Genomic DNA, 21,932 nt, shown 5'->3' with positions numbered 1-21,932 from the left:
ACTGCTGGAATGGCACACTCTATTCATAAAACTCACGTACCTGCTCTGCTTCATGAGGGTCCACCATCTGTGGTGGATGTGCAGCAGGATAAGGTTTCCAAGGGAGCACAAGGCCTGATGGAGAGTGATGGCTTCCATGAGACTGCTGTCACCACAGCTGCTGGAGAGAAGCTGTGTGGTGGTGGTGGTGAAGCAGTGCTCTTGTAAGCTGGGAAGATGTTCTGCAGCAGCGACTCTTGTGCCACTAATACAGAGATGTTTTTGCCTTACTATATGGGATAAGTCAGTGCAAGTCACTGGGAGAAGTCACAGTGCAAGTCACAAGTTTGTGGGAGAAAATAATGGTAGATATGAGTGAAGTAGATGACCCATCTATTTATCAAATTCAATGCTTATAGTGGCTAATTTTGAAGTTGCAAAGACGTTTGAAACATTGTTCCTGGTGTAAATAAATGAACAAGAGAAATTCTCAAAAATGCACTCAAAGAAATCTGGTTGGCGTTTTTAACATGCTTGTACTGCAGTAAACATTGAGCCCATTCAATTTAATCCAAGTATATTTGTTTTCAATTTTTTAGGAGAACGCCCCCCAGGAACAGATGTACTTAGATAACAAAGATTACAGTACAGTTTCTAAACAAGAGATGGAGCTGAATCAGACATCGTCACATCAAACCATTTTATCTGCAAATGTGGCAGCCAAGCCAGTCGCCAGAAGTTGCAATGAGCTGCAGTTATTTAAAGAGTATCATGGCATGGTAGCAAGCCTTGGAGAGTCACAGACCCTGTGTGAAAGGTCAGCAATAAGGGACGATGGCTGCATTGCACTTGGGAAGGATTTCACTCCTGTGCCCATGCAGGGAAGGTAAGAATAAAAACAAACAGAATGGTTTTTTTTGCAAATCAAAATTAATTTTTATATCCTTGCAGGACAGATACATATGTTCATTAAGTCAATATTTCTCCCACTGACACAAAGAGGCAAAACCTTAATGGAACATCAGGGCAGTTGTAATTGCCATAGAGGGGTCATGGATCACCAGATTTCTAAATTAATCTCAGTGTTAATTGCCACCACACTCCAATTTTGCTGTGTTTCAAGATCAGACAATTGGTTTATCTTCTCTACTTTGTGTCAGAAAACACACAGAGATTAAATAGTTTTCACATCCCCCTATACCTCTGTAGGGGGATAGAATATAAGAAAATATAGAAAGTAATCTTACCCCCTAAAGAGTTGCAGCTGGATTAATTATTAGAGATTGGGAACAGGCCTGACTTTAACAGGCCACAGCTGTAGCCAATAAGAAGAGTGTTATAAAAGAGTAGAGTGGTTGGTTGAGGGGAATTGGAGTAAGTTGGCTGCTGCCGGATGAAGGAAGAGTCAGTGTTTGGAGGAGTTGCCTATGAGAAACATCAAGGAGGTATGAAACTTGCACTAAGGAGACAACAATATGAAGCCTTTGCAATATAATGACAACATGCCTCTTTCAGAAAAATGCATCATAAAGACATAGAGAGAATCCGTACAGCTGAGGCTGCAAACACTAAAATGGCACAATATAGCACCACTCTGACAGCTGACATACCACACATCAAATGGACAGAGTGTGTGCTTCTCATGCACCCTCTCCCACACCAGGAAATGTCCAGGTTGCTGGGCAGGGGTGTTAATCTTTCCTGTTGAGACAGGTACAGTATCAGCAATTCTATTTGTGAACACTCAGAAATAATTTATAGACCCCAAAATATTTCAGGTGGATTTTGAAAGCTTTGAACCAGCAGCAACCACAGTGAGTGAAAGGCAGCCAGGGTGGACTGTCAACTTTTTTGGGTAGTTTTGAGCATCTTTAGAGTGAAACCTAAAGTGAAAGAGAAGTGCTGTACCTAATCCAAATTCCAGATTAGGTACAGAGCAGAGGCCTCAAAGTGCTGCCTGGCAGTGTCTGCATTGAGCAAGGCTTAAGCTGCAGTTGTGAAGTAGAGTGCCTGCACAATATCTGGAACCTGATGCTGGAGACCTTTGTTGTGTGGCTACAAATCAGGGAAATCCTGTCATGTGGGAGATGCAATCCTGGGGCTCCCCATAATTGTGGCTGTGCTAGTGACATCTCTGATTTGATGAGCAGGGCTGAGATCTGTCCCATGCCCTTGCAGCTCAGTTAGAAGGAAATGTGCTTATCTTGGGAAGAAAGAAAGTTTGGGACATTTTGGTAAGTTCCCTGACCTGAGCAAAGGACAGCCAGGCTAGCTGGGTGAATTTTGTTGTGCCTTTTACTTAGACACATCATAAGTATGGCATAGAGATCTACAGCCAACCCAGTCAATTTTTAAATATGTTTCTGTCAGAGTGAGAATTGGAAGTCATTATAGCTATGCTTTCCAAATATTAAAAAAGTAATCAAATCATCAGCTTGATCAAAAAAGTCCCATAAATCCTTTAGATTTTTCTTTGAGTATTTGAGGATTTTTTTGTGTTGATTAAGAATTTTTACTGGCAGAAACAAATCTTTTAAAAGTTCTTCAGTTCAGTATGTGAAGGCATGAGTTAATGTCCTATTCTGAAAGAGCATGGTAAGTACAATATATGTGTGAGGATGGGAGGAAGGCAAGGCAAGAGAAGGTAAGGACTGAGTGCATCTGAAGACAGGGTGTTTCTTTTGTGAATTCACATCTATATCTTGCGAAAGCTGTGTTTGCCAGTGCTATTTACTATCCTGGCACTTGAACGAAATCCAGATTTGTATTCCTATGGATCAGCTTTCACCATTCTGGCTTAACTTCTTCCTATTATTTTTCAGTGAGTGATATGAATTCATGTTGTAGTGATACACAACTTCTGTGAACTTCTGAACCAGTCTGGCAGTCATCTCTGGTCTCAGATGCCAGACATGACAAATACTAGGTCATGGGGGAGCTCTCCTTCCTGTGAGCACAGGGGGTAACTCCAAGTCTTTTGCTAACACAGTTAGCATTGAGTAAACGGGAGTTACTGTGTGTGATTTAGGAAGAGAGGCACAATTAAATAGACAAACCCATACCCATGTTCCCTTTCAGACAAGTGTATATCTAATCTTCAATAGCAGTATTTTAGGGCTCAGAAAAGGATCTTTCAAAATTTTTTCTTGTTGATCTTTGCCTATTGCTTTTCCAGTATTGATTTTTTTTGGCATGAAGATTAAACTTATCAGTCTCTCCTTAGCATGTATTTTAACCAATATACATCAGGTACAGTTCAAATACTGATGTGACCTGTATCACCACTCTATGTGAGCAATTACCCTTAAATCATTGGGACTACCCAACCGAATGCAGGTAAAAACCTGGATAATCTTTTGCAAAGTCACAAGTTTTTTGATTAGTTTTGTTAGAATTAGTTTTCAATGTAAATTGTTCTTTTGCTTGCAAATAAAACTACTGATTATTAAAAAAGAGAGGACACCAAATATTTCTTTTCCCCATAAAGTGATTCACTAAATTGGCACATCTGTATGGTTTGTTTTAATGCATCTACTTAACTTAAATTGCTGAATTATCTTTCAGGATAAGATTCCCAGGTTCTCTAAATTTTTCAAATGTATACTGAGACAAGACTTTCCAAAGAATCTATTTAATGGAACAGGGGATTTATCTCGCTCTCTAAAGTTAACTTTAAGAAAGTATTCTTGTTTAAGCAGGGCCATTTACCCTCGGTAAGAGATGTCCACTCTATTTTGGACTGAGCATTTCTGTTTGACTGCAGCACAGTGCTGCAGGTATTTTGTCATTAGTGTACCTATTGGGCTGCCTGCCTGTCAGCATGCCTTCTTATTTACTTTCCATTTTGAAGAGCAGTACCTTCTAATTCCAGGTTTTACTGCATTGCCTCGGGTTCCTTTGGCTCTGTGTGAGGAGATCTGGGCCATCCACCATGGTCACTCCAATGATCCTGTATTTCCAGAGTGTCCTTCCCCTAGAAATAAGCCTGTCTGCCTTCTTGTGAACAACACAGTTTCTTCAGTCCTGCTTGCTGTGGGCAGTGTAGGCATGCCTCTCTGAAGTGGACCAAGAATGAGCTCCAGTGACATTCTATTCAGTTGGAATGCAGCTGGCCTAGGTGTATGTTTGCACTGAACTGTGGTGTACTTTGAACTATCAGAAATGCAGCTTTTAAGGTACCAAAATATGGTGATGAAGTTTGCATTTTGATTTTTAATTTCTCTCAGATTCCTCAGACTTTAAACAATGGCTTTACCAGGATCCTTTTCATTACAGTTGCATGAAAGTGAGTTTTACAGTCAATGGACCTTGGTCCAAACCACCTTCATGAGCTCCTTACCTTGCAGGAAGATTCCACGCTGCTTTGTGGCAGCAAGGGCAACACTCTTAGGTCAGCACTGACATCTCTAAAGACACAGGCTGCTCCCTTCCACCATGTCTCTGTCCATACAGAATGTGGCCCCCAAAAAAGGCTCTTTGGTCTCATCATTATCAGTGCTATTTGCATGGGAAGAACTTAACAGCATGGTTTCATAAGAACCAAATCTGAAATCCTCCTTTGTGATTCTCAGGAAGAGGGTGAAGTCAGCTATTTTTGTCTTAGGAGTTCATGAGCATTAAAGGTAATCTGTAGAAATGAAGTGAATAGTAATTCTTAATTCCATGTAAGTAATTACTTTGCATTACTCCACTGAAGTTATATTTGGATGAATTTGGCCCTGGAGTTTTATGATCATTTAATATGATAGTCCTTAGAAGACTTTATTCTTTGAGAGTCATTAAGAAAATCCATCTAAAGGATAATGAAAAAAAACAACCAAAAAAGCAAAACCCTCAAAATTTTTAAAATCTGCTTGAAAATGTGTTTCAGCAAGCAAAACTATTTCTTTCAGTGTTTCTCCTGTCCCTCAGTTTCACTTATGTAATAAAAAGTAAAAACAATCAACCAAATCCACCTCTTCCTGAGTCTCCCAGGATCAGTAGGGGGATTGGTTTGCAGTGAGAAGGTCAGTGAATTAAACGTGTCTATTGAATCCTTGGTTTGTATCAAACAGCAGGAAGATTGTAATTTTATTTGCTGTTAGCAGGAGAAACTGGAAGAGGAGAAGGTACTATATAGTGAAAAGTTTATATGAGAGTGAAGTTATGCCTTTAACCATAAGGGATTATAAATCTCAATTTTGATTTTTAATTATGTTGATATATTGCTACTTTTAAAAGACATTTATGAGATTTAGAATTAGATGTCAAGAAGACATGCTTGCTGTCTAAATAAGCAAAATTTATGTGACAATTTAAAAGCTTCTTTAATTTATGTGACGATTTAAAAGACAGGGGAAAAGACTAAGGGAAAAAATCCTCTTCAAAACAATAAAACTACTCTTTTTTTGGTGCTTCCTAAGGCTGATTTTGATCTTTGGCCACTAGAACAAAATGGGATCATCTATTCAACAGTCAAACAGAGAAAGCATCATTTTCACATCATAATTGCCTGTTTGTGTAACAACCATTCTGATTTTAGTGTCAATCACACAAACATTAGAGAAGAGTCCAGGACAGATAGATGACTTCATAACAAACTGCCACATTCATCATTCTCAAGTTATCTTGCTTGCTGTATGAAAGATGGCACTTCTGCCTTCCTTCTCATTTCTTATCCATAGTAAATGTTTCTGCATTTTGATTCCCCATGTGGATCTTTAAATGCTATGACACTACAGTAAACAAATAATATGGAAGGCGTTGTAGAGTCCAACTCTGCCAATTGATTTAGTTTGGTTCACCCTCTCAAACATTTATTGCTTACATGGAGGTGCGTGGCTGCAACACAGTTTATCATGAGCAAACTGTGTAGGGGCATGGAACTGCTGAGACTCTCTCAACTTAGATTAAAGCTTCCTGCTGTTGCCTCTACAATATCATAAAATACTATTCAAAGCCTGAAAAGCTCAAAAGAAGCAATAAGCAGCTCTAGCAAAACTTTAGGTTAAATGGTAGGAAGTAAAGCAGAAAGACCATATTATGCACAATAGGCAAATAAATAAGTTATTGTGGGATTCTGCTGCCCTCTTCTAATTTGCTGTTCTGCATTTCCTGGGAAAAAGGTACCTTGCCATGGTAACAGAAACAAGACTGAAATGTAGTTATATGATGTAACTTAGAGTGTTTGACTTCATTTGATCAAAAGAGATGGGTTCAGCTAAAGACTGATTTTGACATACTTTCTGCTGTTAATGAAGCCTACAGAAAGAGCCTTCATTCATTATAAGTTTCTCTGTGTTCTAAGTTAATTTTTTTGTTGCTTTGTATTATTCATCATTTCAGTGCTAATTGTTTATAATTATTCACATTATCTCAGATTGGTCATATACTACAATTTCTATTCTGCCATTGACAGACTAAAATCACAATGCTCCCATGTAGCCACTCAAATGCTTTTTGCTCTGACAGAACATTTTGTAAACAAGAACCCACCATTATTAATTTTTGTTTCTGAGTGCTCTGTTGAAAGAATTGGGGGATACTAATTAACTGCTTCACACTTTCCCAATTGTCAGGCTAAACATTGAGCTTAGCACTCAGTGAAGAATTTGCAGCGTACTAACTTTTAAAAATCAAGTGTTTCATTTGAGTGCCTGTGACATTCCACAAAGCTGTTGAATTTTGAAAGCAGCTGCCCTTTTACTAATAGTTAATAATATGGTAATATGGGGTTTGTCTCTGTGAGACCTCTTAGGCCAGTTGTGGAAAGATGCCAGTCATATACAAGATGGGACTGCACAGCACTTCCCTTACATAAACTTCCCTGTTTAAACAGGAGAAGGCTTTTATTGTCAGAATTTTTTTTTTTTTTTTTTTTTTTTACATTGAAGAGTAAAGCCAACAAGTCAAACTTTGAAAAGAAATATGGTGTGAAGGGCCAGTCACTGTTGAGCAGGGGGGTATGCCTGGGGCTTAAATAGCTGACATGAGGAGTAGCTGGCCATCTGTGATGAAGCCAATAAACTCAGACACTCAACACCTCTCCATGAAGCTTTTAATTGGAAAATGGATTTGTGTGCTTTGCTCCTGGCTGATGTGCAAGTGTGCAGCCTCTGACATACTGACTGATTTAGAGAAATCATAACTTTTCATTAGCAGCTGGACAAGTTATACTAATTAATAAGATTTCAGTTTTGTCCCAGTTTTTCTGCCAAGTAGATGTGCATGTTTTATGTGAGGAAAAATAATTGAGTTCTCATGGACAGTGACTAGGAAGAAGGGAAAAACAGCATAAGAAAACCATGGTCCTTACATACATTACTGCATCAGGTGGACATGCATATAGGCAGGCACTGCAGCATTGGTTTTGGGTGGTAAATGGTCTGCATGATAACATGGCAACTTTTCTGTGGGCCCAGGATCTGCAGCTGAAGGGGTAGAATAAGACCTGAAAGTGAAGCTAAAATAGTTGAGAAAGGGAATAGTGGAGAGGAATCTAATGACTGACAGTAAGTTTGGGCCATTGAAATTTAAGGTGTGGACCTCAATGACCCTGAGGAGGAACAGGAGCCGATGAACTTTGCAGAGCAAAGAGGGAGAGGAACGAAAGCATTTTGATTTCATGGTCTAATCAAAAAAGGAGTAATGCTAGTGGGACTTACATAATGTAGTTGTTTGGTAGGAAATGGATACACAACTTCTGCTTTGCTCTGGGTAGCATTAAACACACATCTCCCAGCTCTTGGTAAGTGTATGGATCCACATACATTTGCCAGACGCAGTCTGCCAAGACCATGTTTTCTTTTTTTTTCTTTAATTGTGACTTTGAAAATATATAATGAAACAGCAATTAAAACAGCAACTTTTACTCAGGTATTCTATTTTATAAGAAAATTTCTTGTTAATCAGCATTGTTTTGTTTATATACTCTTGATTCTTCTTTCCAATGACTCTTATTTTGTTGAAAATATAAAGGCGTGATGGGGGAGAGGAGAGGAAGGGTTTGCAATATTAAGTCTAATACCCAGGGGGATGACATAAGAGCTTGGTTAGCTTAGTTCATACAGAACATTTGGCTAAAAAATTTGTCTCATCCTCTGCCCAGACTGCTGGGGAGCTGCTGAGGAGGAGTGAAAATGTAGAGACAGAAATGGAAGGAGAAGATTTTAAATGGACAGATATGAGTAAAATGCAGGGGCAGTAGAAGGAGTGAAAAAGACAAATGGAAACTCTTCCATGCAGCTACAAAGAGACACTGGGTGAAGGTGAAATACAGCATGACATACAGAGTGTGAGCAGGGTGTACTTAGCTACGGATTGAATTAGGCAAAAACAAGTTAATGCTGTGTTTATAAGCTAGACTCTGATGCAATCAGTCCTCAGATGTGAAAAAAATCTCAGCTCCACCCAAAGCTGCAGGTAACAAGAATATGAACTTGTTGGTCCCAAACCCTGAAGCCAGACAGCCAAGTAAGCAGCATTCCTTGCTAACACTGAATATCTTGCACTCATAATTATTTACATCTTGGTCTTTCAGACAAAAGCAAGACGTGTTAACAAGATAAAGACATGGAAGGCTATAATTCCTCATGAAATAAAACAATCTCACCCCACAAGGGAGTACAGAAAGAAATATTTCCTTTCTTTTTTTTTCCTTTCATAGCTTGCTGTCAGGAGCAGATGTTTTAGAGCGCAGTTCTTCTGGCAATGGGGATCTTTCAGTCTGCCCCAAATTTTAAATGTCTCTCTCTTTAGAATTAATTTGCATTAGGGTGTTTTGTCCTTTTGTGTTAAAAGCACTGGAAATCATTCCTCAGCTGCAGCAAAAATTTCCCAGATAGCGATGGTCATATAATAAAGAACTGAGGTTCATGTTAAATTGAATGTAGTTGATGGAAAAATAGATTAATGTAGATGGGAGAAATTAGCCACTGAAGTAAGAAAAAAAAAGGTCACAGTCTGTAGTCTGGCAAATCATATGGCTTTTTAAAAAACCTGCTGTACATAAGGAGCTCAAGTGATTTACTATCTGAAATAGAGCAAAAACTGATAAATGAGTCACCAAAATGCTTACAGACAGTGACAAAGCAAGCAATTCTCTGCTTGATAGGGGCTAATGGGGCTGCAGGGACAACCTGCAATAATTGTGCTAATGGACCAGCAGCAGTCAGAGACCACACAGAGCTCTGCCCACAGCAGGTCGGAGCTACATCAAGGACAGCACTGTGAGCTGGAGCCAGGGCTGTCTGAACTGGGTAGGTTCAAAAGTAATGCACTTGTGTTTGTTTTTTCCTTTTTATTTTTTTCTTTGCATGTTTTTATATTATTTCTTTTGGACAGGGTGAAATATAAAACAGATTGGCAGTTAGAGCCCCTCAGTTTTAAAAAGTGGAGCAGAAGCAGTTGAATCAGTACTGTGTGAATTAGCATCATTCAGAAGCAGCTGTGAAAGGCTGAAGGCTTTGCTCACACTTTCAGAGCTACTGTCTTTTCTGTGCTAGTCAGTAAGGACAGTAAACACAGTCCATCTGCCATTCACTCCCTGCTAGCCTTGAGCAGAGTTTCTTTGAGCAAGAGCTGCCTTGCCTGAAGTGGAGATCTCTGAGGTGAAATATGAAAGCATCTCTGTCAGATGGCCACCCTGGCAGCTACATTGAGCTCATATGTCTGGCAGGGCTTTGCACTTGCTATTTGAGGAGGAAACACCATGCTTTTGAGGAATTTACTGTAACAAGTCTAATCCTGAGTAGCATAGAGTAAATATTTTGCAGTGACTTTTCCTCCCACTCTTGTGGTCTGATGCAATTCATTCTCTCTACTGCCAAGAAAATAAAAAAGTAAAGGCAGTTTCAAATACTCTTTTGTTTCTAATCTTCCTAGATGTGATAGGAGCAATTCTACCTCCTCCACCATGTCAATGACATGTGACCTGCAATTCTCTTTAGGAGTCTATTCACAGCTGCTTCAGCATGTAAACCTCATACAGTGAAAAGGATGAACCTGAATTTAGTGAATTGTTCTGCCAAAAGGAAGAATAAGCCTAGAATGAGGGTACCAAGGGATTCCCTTCTGTTTTCTCTGATGTGTCTTTAGTCATACAAGCTAAAAGAGAAGAGCTGTGTTGTAACATTATATAAATATGTGAGATTTTGTTGCATCCATTGGCAGCATGTGTTTTCTTTTCCAGTTTGCTCTGTGCTTGGTACTTTGGGCCTCTCAGTGATTTCTAGTACAGGCCAATGGAAAAAAAATGCTCTACAAAGTGGTGCAATGGAATTCATGCATTTTAGACATTATTTTTGGGTTCCATTGACTTGGCATACTGTAGTATGTGGCCAAAACTTAGCCAAATCAGAACTGTAAGAAGTAGTGATGTTTCAGAGTGAAAACATTGAACATCAATGTTTGAAAAACTATTGTTTTTAGCCTTAAATAAAATGACAACAAGCACTCCTTACAAATATGTTCCTTCTTGAATGGAAATATTGAAGAGAATTACATAGCCAGAAATATTCCAACTAGCCTATTTTGATGGAAGACAGACTGTTCTTGGCAGAAGAGAAGGATAGATTTTCATAAGCACTTGCATGTATGGACATTGTACTAATCACAGTTTATGATCTATTTTTCTGTTGACAAAAGTTGATAGAGTGACACTGTAGTTGTTAGACCTGACATGCTTTCCTTGAGCTGGAAATCTGATGTTTGTGAGGCAGAACACACAGGAACTCCACATCAAAAGCTGTAAACAAATGTATTGATCTATTTACAATTTGGAGTAGGACTGATAATTTAATTTTCTTGATATGCCACTCTGAAAATGTTTTTGGCTCAAGTAGATAGGTTGGAGAACAGAGAATTCTGGGTCTTCATACTTCCTAAACTCTGTATGAACCTCAGAAGATTCAGGTTATGCATTTAATACTTTGAGGTCATCTAAATTAAGTATTGACACTGGCTTCCTTATATGTAATGTAATTTATTTACTTGGATGCAAAATTAATCATCTGCAACTCCCCTGTTGCTGCACCTGTATCTCTTCAGGAATGAGGGTCTTCATTAACAATAAAGTTGCCAGTAGGAACATACATTATCCTATTGTGGTTACAGCATTTGATTATTGACCAAAATAAACTAATAGATAAACTGGAATAATGCTTCAGAGCTGAGACTGCAGCCATATCTCATGACAAATAAAAAATGTTGATGAAGTCCATCCTCTCTAAACAATGCCCTTTTAAAAATTTGTCCACATGATTTTTCTTAAGTTTCTCTTAGGTTAAAATCTGTCCTTTTAGCTCTGCCATGTGTCATGTTATTTTTGTTTCTCTTCAGCCCACTCCTTTTCCTAATGCTACTGGAGGAAATAATTCCTGTACCTTTAATGTTCATATTCCATAATCTTAAGATAGTACAAAGTGTACAAAAGTACAACCCACTATGGACCTCTACTTCTCATAAACATTTTATATTTGTCTGTTTTTAAAACATTTCTTTTCAATTAGAACCTACTTCTAAATGCCATGACTCAAATGAACCTACATTATTTGCTCTTTAAACTTTTATTTTTGTATGATGGAACAACCATTATTCTGTGTTAGTCCTTGAGGTGCAGAAGGTCTACTTCTACATTAACTTTTAATAAGTGTCTGATTAATGGGCACTTCAGTGTCTTTTTTTTTTGGGGGGGTTTTTTTGGTTTTTTTTTTTGCTGTTTATTGCTTTGTTTTGTTATTTTATTTTTTGCTGTGCTGTCAAGAGTGTCCACTTACTTGACTCCTTTGCATTTCCATTTTGTCAGAATATCCTTTGGTTTTCCTGCTATGTCCCACTCTATGGATATTTTCTTTTTGCAAAGTGCCTGTGCAGATGGTATTAAAAAAAAGTTGTTGATGCAGCAACTGTTGACAACAATTTCTGTAGATGTTTTATTAAAAAAACATATGCAAGAATTGTGTTTGTCAGCACCTTTCTTTACGTTTCAAGCTTTTCTTATTTGGAGGCACTGTTGGTTCAAGAAAACGAAACCTGTTTGATCCGTTTGAGTTGATAATCAAATAACTGTAACTGTCTGGTTCAACACATGGCAAATGACAAGAACTGCTTATTTAATGTATATATAGTGGTTTCAGTTCATTCTTTTAAGAATGCTAACAAGTGTTTTTGATTGAAAAAGTAGGACATTATTCAGGCACTGTATCTGCTTGAGGAATCAAAACACCTATAAAATTTCTTCTGTCTTTAACTGTCTGTATCAGCTGTGTTCTGCTGCTGCCAACATAGGGCAGCCATGTCAGCACGGGCTTTCTCCTTTTCTGCACATAATCCCTTGATGAAGAATTTTCTTTTTAAGTCAGGCACACTGGCACTTTCCCTTTTTGCATTTTCTTTTTCTTTGGGAGCACAGAATGAAGTTTTATTTATGTAACCTCATTTTTGTGAGTCTAGAGATTTTCATGTCTATGTGAAGAGTTATTGTTCTATCTATTTTTTTGATGATCAGTATTCAGGATTTATTTAGCTTTGGGATGGTGATAATTTTTAAAACCTGCATAACAAATATTATGACATATCTCATGAGGAATATGCTCTTTGAGGAACAACATGGAAGGAAGTCACCTGTGTGATACTGTGGAGTAACCAAAATTATTCCATTCTGTATAGGGTTGAAGGGAATGTGGTGTCTGAGAGGAAAGAGTTTGTCATCTCTTTGACTAGGAGGGAAAAGTGTATTAAGAAGTATGATGTACAGTTAAGCTATACTGCTGAAACAAAGCCATCTGCTGTGTAGGAAGCGGAATTTCCTTCTGAATCCTGAGAGATGTGATTCCTGGTTTTGGTTTTTCAGTGCACAGCAGCACGTTCTTACCTGGAGAAGGATTAGAGTTTAAATCGGGAGGAAGGGAAGCTGAAATAAATTTTTCTTTCTTTTTTTTTTTTTTGTGGTTAATTAGTCCACTTTAGTGGGGACTTGCCAAATATAATTTGCGTGATACCCTGCGTGAGAAAATCAAATTCCCAGAGTGTTTTTGGAATGTGTTATTTATAATCCTTGGTGCTTGGTTTGATTTGTTTGGTGGTTGTTTTTCTTCCCTGCCTTCTTTTTACTTTGAGAATTTCAGTTGAATGTTTTAATGGACTCAAATCTTGTGTCTTAAATTTGTCTCCCCTTGGTCAGCAGCAAGTCAAAAATATGTGTTTCAAAGCTGCTTGTTAACACAGATTAGAAGCTCCTTCTCTGATGTTGTATTCTTGAGGGTCTTGGACCTCTAAGGCCTTTTAAGGCAAAAAAGATGTCTGGTAGCAAACCAGAACTCAAGGCTATGGAATGAATTTCCTGAAGCTTGTAAGAGGTGTATGTTAATATGTAACAGTGATCTAAGTGAAGGACTGTTGCAGGGAAGAGCACCATCTTTGTGAGATAAAACAGTATTTACTCTTGAATAATTTCACAGAGTATCACCCAAATGTAAGAGAAAATACTTTATTGATATGATCTGCCTTTTTATTCTGTTTGGGTTTTTTAACTTTTTTTTTCTGGAACTTTCAATGTTTTAAAAGTTTTTGGCTCTGATATAATTCAAGGTGAAATGCAAACGACCAGTTATGTGGAATCACTCTGTTTTTTAAGTTACTTGCTAGGAAGTTATAAGGAAGTTGTCTTTGGAAGGACTTGTTGATAGATTTTTTTTTAAACTTAATCAACTCTGAATAACTTTTTTGATGATAAATCTTATGTATAAAAAAGAGATTTAAGTGCAAATAAAATGTACATATAAGTACTTTTTATTACATTGCAATATAGACATTATTTGTATAAGGCTTGTATATCATTCAGTGAAAAGTCTTTTTGTTATGTCAGAGTTAATTCACCAGGTTCTTCATAGAGACAACATGGGAGATGTGGAGCATGAAAATAATTTGAAGAGATCTCTCTCTTGCCAATGACTGTAATGATGCTAAACCAGACTTTCAGATGACAAAGCTTATGTGAATAACTTCAGTGCTTATGCTCAGCCAGAACCTGAAAAGAAATTCTTAGTACATCCATTGTAATTAAAATAATTAAAAAATTAAATTTAATGGAAGGACTTCCAAGTGAAAAAATGCCATTATTTTATCAACTTAATAGGGGTATTTCAAAACATGACAGCTATATCTCCCACTAGAAAGTATTTATCTGCAAATTTTACTGCTGTTTCTTCTTTGTCAGCTGGGTGTCATGCTCTAGCTTTGAAGCAAATTTTAGCATTTTTGCTGGGTCAAGTCAACCAAGATCATAATTTACATAAAGGCTACATAAATTGTCCGAGATATTTTGTAATACTGAACTACTTAACAGATAGTTAGTACTTGTAATACTGAACTTGTAACAGATAGTTAGTAGTTGTAACACTGAACTACTTAACAGATAGGAGTATACTTGAACTTACTGTGCTTCATTTTACTGTGACCAAAGGACAAAATACTAGTCCCAGCAAACTTACAGTACTTTGAATCAGTCATCTGGGTTTTTCGAAATAAAACTTAATTTGATGTCAACTTGTTTTTTTTTTTTAAGCTGTGTGGTGGCCTGCCTCTGTAACACTTCTCCAGGCACAGAAATCAGCCACATTTTCTCATGTTTGTAGTGAATGCTTCTTTTGGGAGATGTCTGCCTTTATTTTTTTAAACTACAAGGAATGGAGATACTTTTTTAGTGACAAAGTATTTTTTTATCTAAAAGTTACAGTTATGAATAATCCTATATCCAGATTCTTGGAATAAAATATATGGAAAAACAATAGTCTAAGAAATGCTTAAAAAAGAAAAAAAATAGATTTTTCATTTCTCGATCTCTAAGTATCACTAGCTAATTACTCTTTTCAGTCTCCAAAACTGTGGGGTGAGTGCCATAAAGATATATGAAAAGCCAGAAGAATAAATAAATGTTACAGTTTGTCAGTATGTTGCTTGGATTAAGGAACATTGTCCCTCACTGTTGTGTATGAAGGTGTTCCTTCATCTTGGAAGTGGCCACTAGCCTTGTTTTAATGGTGTTTCCTTTTCTTGCATAATTCTGGAATTCAGCTGCTCTCCAAGTAAATCTTCATGTTTTAACATATGTTTCCCCAAACCTTTGAGATGACAACATTCTATCACTTCAATGCTTGATGAATAAAAACCTTCTCTAGACATGGTTACACCACCTAGTTTTATCTCAGACCTACTCTTCTGCTCATATTTCCATCATTCAATCACCCAATATTGCATCTATAAGAGAGTCTGATCAGACATAAAGTTAAAGAATTAAGCTGTGACCACTTTTTCAATGTTTGAGATTTTATGGACTAGAAAAAAGTGTGATCCCCCATTATTTGTCATAAGTCAGTTAGAGTTGGTTAAGCTGAAAGCCCATTGCGAATGTCAAGGAAAAATGGTGGCATTTAAAAGCCAAACCTGCAGAATATACTAAGTGTCACAAATGTAGTCATGCTTTAAGTGTTCTTGATAAATTGCTTCCCTACTACAGACTCATTTTTCACTATACCCTGCAGCATTTGCAGATAATACCTCTTAACAGGTTATCAATGTAATCCACAGAGGAACTAGGGGTTTGGAATTTGGACTGCTACCCATACTGGCTCTTGATGGCTCTTTCAAATTTGCAGCTTGCTGGCAGTTGCTAACAGCTAAACTCTTTTGGCAGCCTCTGCTCCTGAAATTTATTTTCTCCTTCAGACTCTCTGCAGTTTTCCATGTGGTCTCCTGTAGCTTTTTAATTTCCTTTGCTGAAGCAGAAAATTTAGAGGAGAAAACAGCAGATACCCTCTTCAGTGCAACTTCTCACTCCTTCAAATGGTAGTTTTTGGACCTGCTGTATCCCTGTGGTCCTGCTGGATGAAATCAGAGTTGACTTGCTCTTCCATCCCTACCCCATCCCCGCTCCCTTGTTGGACGCTGTGGGACAGGCTCTGGTTGGGAAGATCATGGCCCTGCCAGACCCATGGCCAGTCCCTGCTCCTGGCTCCCTCCCACAGGCAGATGGACCTCATGATGCCCTGACATGGGAGCAGAAAATGTGTGGAGAACACATATTTTCCTCTGAGGTAGAAGTGTTTCATGGCAGCTTAGAGGTTAAGTCCTTTCTTTTATCTTCACTCACTAGAGTGAGGTCAGGGTCTGTTTACTACACCCCAAAGTCTTATTGATGGAGACCTTCCCTGACAGAGGCAGGCAAAGACTCTTGGGGTAAACAAATTACCAAATTGTGGCGATACCCCTTTTTTTTTTTTTTTTTTCAGAGAAGCAAAATAATCCTACAAAGCCTGCTTTGATTTTAAAACATGAATCATATGAAGCACTCTATTTTCCAGGCTATTTTTGAGCTTAAAATTGCCATTGAAGAACGTTCACTTTCCAAATCCAGCAGAAATGAATGAAGCATGCACATTGTGTGTGCTCTAGCTAAGGAATCGTTTCCATCTAGGATAAGCTCAGCACACATTTCCCTACACATTTCTTAAGCCTGTTCTTTAATTGCCTGGGGTCTTGGCATGGCATATGATTCTCAGTTTGGAATAATAGGATCATTTTGGGTGAGAAAGACCTTTAAGATTATCAAGTCTAACAGCTTTCCCAACACTACCAAGTATACCACTAAACCCTGGCCCTATCTAAATGTCACATCTACATGTCATTTAAATACCTGAATTACCTGCTGGTAACTCAGCACTCTCTGAGCAGTCAGTTCCAATGCTGGACAACCCGTTCTGTGAAAAAAATATTTCCAAAAAGGGAGTCTGAAATGTCCCTGAAACAACTTGAGGCCATTCCCTCATGTCCTGTCACTTGTTTTCTGGGAGAAGAGACCAATGCCCCCCTCACTATGACCTCCCTTCAGGCAGGGAGAGATAAGGTCTTCCCTGACCTTTCCTTCTCCTTTTCTCCAGACTAAAAAACCACAGTTCTTTCAGCTGCTCCAGACCCTTCACCACCTTATTTACTGTTTGGACACATTCCAGCACCTCAGTGTCTTTCAAAATGAGACCTGCCAGTAGACTGTACCTCTCACAGTGTCGTGCCATCAGGCAGTGCCAGTCCTTCAGGATCCTGTACAGTCCTGTCCAATTGAAAATTAGAAAAGTAAAAAAGAAAATGAGTCTGTATTAAATAATGCTTTCATTGCTCATTTTTTCTGACATCTTAGTGGGGCATGGGTTTAAAAGGTCTGGAGGTTGTTTGATGACTTGGTGAAGCTACATAAAGAAGTCATCAGGAAATATCTAGAAACTGTTTTGAGATGAGAGCTCTGGAGTCTTTGATCCTTCTCTTGATTTTGTATCAGCTGCTACGCTTGATTTGTGATGGGTAGTCATAACAATTTCCCCATGGTGTGCTACCTCTGAGGAGAAATCATCACAGAGGATTGTGTCTTTGTGTGGGCTCATGTATATGACAAAGTTGTCAGATGTATGCATACAGCTGCTTAGTGCACTGTAAAGGTTTAAGAGGTGAATACTCTGATGTCAGTCAGCACAGTTTGTACCACATAACTGTTCCCCAAAAAGTGGACTTCATCAGGAAACCACAAATACCAACTTGGTGGGAGAATGTGTTTAAGCGCAATCAAAAGCTGGTCTGGGGAATCTCTTTCTTTGTGGCTTTTGTTTTGTTTTTGTTTTGTTTTTAAAGTTATGGTAAGAGTAATTAGTTCAGTACATACGATTTGTATAAATGTTTTCTATTTAGGGAAGATGAAACTTCTGAAATTAGACTTTATTCTAAAAGAATGTAGTAATGATAAATGAAACTCATGCTGTTGTGACTAGTGTCGTTCATTATTAATTATCTCTCATTTTTACTCTGGACTTCTCTTTTAGGAAACTTTACTTAGCTGTTGTACTTGTTAGAAACTCTTGGGTCAGTAGTATTCTTAAGCTTTTGTTTAAGAGGTAACCTCATTCACAGAACCACAAGTTTTGAAGAGACCTTAAAGGTCATCGAGTCCAACCCATGCCCTAACACCTCAACTAAACCATGGCATTGAGTGCCATATCCAGTCTTTTAAACACATCCAGGGATGGTGACTCCACCACCTCCTTGGGCAGACTATTCCAGAACTTTATCACCCTTTCTGTAAAACACTTTTCCCTAATATCCAACCTATATTGGAATGCGTCAACCTTGACGCAGCTTGAGACTGTGTCCTCTGGTTCTGTCAGCTGCTGCCTGATGAAAGAGACCAACCCCTACCTGACTACAATCACCTTTCAGGAAGTTGTAGAGAGTGATAAGGTCATGCTTATAATGGTTTTGGTTACTAGCTTTGAGTCAGATTATTAATTCAGGGAAGCATCCTAGCTCTTTTTTCCCCTGAAGAGAATCTGCTTTTAATTTTTTTATAAAATGAAATTTTTGATAAGTTACGGTAAAAACTGTTGATGTTCTTACATAACATATATACTTCCATATTCACCCCTTCAATTCTGACCAAATCTTTCCCATGGAAGTGAGAACTATCGTTTTCTCTTTTCACAGAAATTGCTCCCCAAACGATAGTTGTGTGCACAGCATATCACATGGGAGATGAAGGATTATATAGCTGATATTTAAAATGTATCTTTTTTATTATAGGGAATGAAAGCAGTACATTGTGTACCATGATTAATCTTTTCAATACAGGGCTAATTAATAGGTTCCAGTCAGATCTAGTGATTATTTTAAGTGTTTGCAGCCTAACTAGGATGAGCATGATTTTTTACTTGGTCAGGCTCTTGTAGGATGTATATTTCTTTTGGTGACCTTTGCTGTTGTGCATTTGGGATTGAAACGTTGCTTATAGCTGAACATAAGGGCCCACCACAAAGTCTTCCTTTTCCTTTTGTTTAAAATTTCAGGTGTAAACACCATTAGGAAATGCCTGAAAATGTGGTCAGAGTGCAGGTCTAGGGCTTGACTACAGGAAGGTATCGCCTGCAGGTAATGGGAAGCAGACTTCATCAGCCACCATCTCTGACTAATGTTGGAGGAGTCATCAACCCATCAGAGGGAGAAACTGGAGTCTCTCACATCTCTTCCTTCCATCTCCTGCTCTCACTGTACCTCTCTTGAAAGCCAGTTTGATCAACTCAAACTATTCTATATTTGATGTAGAAAATGCTAATGATTTTTGAGTCTTGAACTGTGAGAGAAGAACTGTGAACGCAAGTGGTGTCCAGCTTACCAGATCCTTGCCTGCAAATCTAGAGTGGTCTTTTCATCCTGAGAACAGGCCTACCCACAACTGGTTAATGAGCTGACCTGGTGATTAGCCTCTTGGTAATGTTACTGAATTGCTCAGTAGAGGTGGATTGCATTCCATACTAGCATATGGATATAAGCAAAATTTCTAGCTATTTGTTCAGGAGGAAACATTCAAAGTGTGACCGGATCCCAGTTTTTGAAATTTGTTACATTTTGATTTGTTTCCTATTTACACAGCTTCCCAATTGCCAGTTACTTGCAGGGTTGAGGAGCACTAAGAATTATGCTAAGATGGTTTTTGAACTCTGCAGACTTCCTCTATCAGCAGGGGGTCTTTGGGCCTTCCTAGGTTTTGGCTGCAGATGATCTTTTATCTTTGGATTAAGTGGATGATTAAATTGCACCTCCAGCATCTCTGCAGAAGTATGAGGGGCACAGAGGGGTTTGTGCCAGGCTCTCTATTCAAGGATAACTTTCATTTTTATAGTCCCTGCAATTTTTGAAATGATGTTTTCGCAACTTTTCTTTCTAGAGCTTTCAGCCTGCCAGATTCCTTTATGCCCTAATTAGCTTTACTGTTTATATTACTCTCATTCTCTAATTAGAGTAATCACATCATGGGGGAGTTGAGGCTCTTCTGCTTTTTCTCTAATTATTTTTGTTTTGTCAAGCCTGGCTGTTTCCTGCTGCTTATTCTTGTCCATGTGTTTTTATTCTCTGCAAATTGTTGTTGTCATCTACTAATTGTTTTTACTTTATCTGAAGACCTTTTCCTTTTTTTTTTTCTGTCTTCATCATTCTTGGCCATCTGTTCAGCTTCATAGTTCCATTTAAAAGTGACAGGACCTATACCAGCAAGTGGGGATAACAAAGTGTAAGAAGAAAGTGAAGGTGATATCTAAGTGAAGGTGATATGTTTAATTAGCATTCTGGATTCTTCACCTCAGGTTCTGTCACTTAAGCCATCTTTCACCTGACCTTTATACTCCTTTTCTTGTTGCCATTCCTGTGGTTGCTTTGCCCTTCAGCACTTTTTGCAAACTGATCATTCACAGTAGTGGTGAAGAGCTGCTGAGATGTGGATTGTCAGGGGATATACATATGCCTGTGTAACACAAAGCAATGTTAGTGTCAACCCCTAACAATTAGAAGAAATTGGAAGTTTTAATAGAAAGTGTCTGGTAACTAGTCTCAGATTTTACACATCCCAGAAGGAATAGAACAAAAGGAAGTGCAGAAGGGTTAATAGTGTGCACGAGATGAGGTAAGGTCAGAACGGCATATATTATATATTATTTGAAGCCTTTTTTTCCTGTGGGACAAGTGACATTGTTGTGTTTAAAAGCAGAAACAGTAAGTGGTCATTTCATTAGTCAAATTTCTGAACTCACACATTAAAGGTCCACCATCAGAATTGTTACAAAAATTGCCCCATTTGGATGCAGACTTTGAGTATAGTGGGATATTGGGATTAGCCAGAGGTGTATCAGCAATGCATCGTGAGGACACATTTAAGGCCCTGAAAGTGTTCCTGCTATACCTATGGGCTCCATTTTGTAAAAGCTCTAGGTATCTTTTCACATTGAAAGCTATGATGAGATTGGAGGAGTACTTGCTTCAAAATAACAGTTTCTCCACTTATACTTTCTTCTGTGTGAATGATCTCCTGCTTAAAAAAGGAAGCACTTTGATAGCTACAGATTATGCAATCATCTCTTCACAGATGAAGTGTCAGTGCAATGTAGCACCTGAGTTGTAATCTGCCCAACTTTTGACATGAGGTATTGGGTAATTGAATCTCTCTAACTCTTTCACTTTCTTCAGTTGAGACTGAAAATATGTGGCAGAGTTTGAATTGGTGTTGTGGCCATTCAAGGCTGAAATAACCATATCCAGTTACTCTGCACCTAGCACATCTTCTGACTGAGAACACTACTGAACAAACAAGCCAAAGCAGTACTTGGAGGTTTTAATTTTACAAACTCAAAGTTGAGACACAGCTCTACAAATTGTAAGAATCTTCATTGCATTATAAATTCAAATACACAATACCTTCTTTTTGAGCTGACTTATAATTAGAGGACTGAGTAACTAGTCACTGTTGTGTATTTATTTAGAAGTCGATGATTTTATAAATTTTTCCCCTCACAGTCCAGCAATAGTGGAAGAAATTTTGTGTTTCCTCTAAGTGTATTGAGATCTGCATTTTGACTGTATGTCTAGCATATTTCTTTGGAACTTTCTGGTGGTGGGAGGCTACAATTTTGAATGGAATAAATCTGAGTGTACGTGAATAATGTTGATTTTGATAGGAAATTTCTCTGAAAGAGTCTGGTCATGGGAACATGTTCTAGAATGGCTCAATTATTTAGTCGCTCCCAGAAGTCTGCCTCAAAGCCAGACCTCTGTGATTGTGACTGATTGTCTTCAGCTGCTTCTTAAGTTTGGGGATTTATACTTTAGCAAAAAGCTCCTTCACAATGCTAAGCTGCAATATGGCAAGAACTAGCTTACACTGTTTAATTATCTGCAACACCAGGACCAAGACTTGACAGAAACCATTTGGAAGGGACTGTGCTGCAGAAATTAAGTACATGTATTCAGGTTTTCTTCCCTAATACCAAGAGTACCAAGGTTGCTGCAGAGATTTGATTTAGAGATTTGTACTTGGTGACTCATGTCTCAAATAGCATTTATTATAATAAATGAATAAGTTCTTGTATTATCTCCCATTTTATGAAGTATGC

General features: G+C 38.2%; 1 protein-coding gene across 1 annotated transcript in view; it reads left to right on the top strand.

Moving 5' to 3' along the window:
- The first annotated feature begins 584 nt into the window (after nt 1–584).
- OCA2 (OCA2 melanosomal transmembrane protein) overlaps nt 585–21,932 on the top strand; it is a 158,583-nt gene continuing 137,235 nt past the window's right edge. The window contains exon 1 of the mRNA XM_058018454.1: nt 585–865. Coding sequence (XP_057874437.1) covers nt 600–865 — 266 coding nt within the window. The 5' untranslated portion in view covers nt 585–599. The remainder of the gene's footprint in view (nt 866–21,932) is intronic.

Source organism: Melospiza georgiana, chromosome 2, assembly GCF_028018845.1.
Source record: "Melospiza georgiana isolate bMelGeo1 chromosome 2, bMelGeo1.pri, whole genome shotgun sequence".
Taxonomy (NCBI): domain Eukaryota; kingdom Metazoa; phylum Chordata; class Aves; order Passeriformes; family Passerellidae; genus Melospiza; species Melospiza georgiana.
This window is presented reverse-complemented; position numbering and strand designations above follow the sequence as displayed.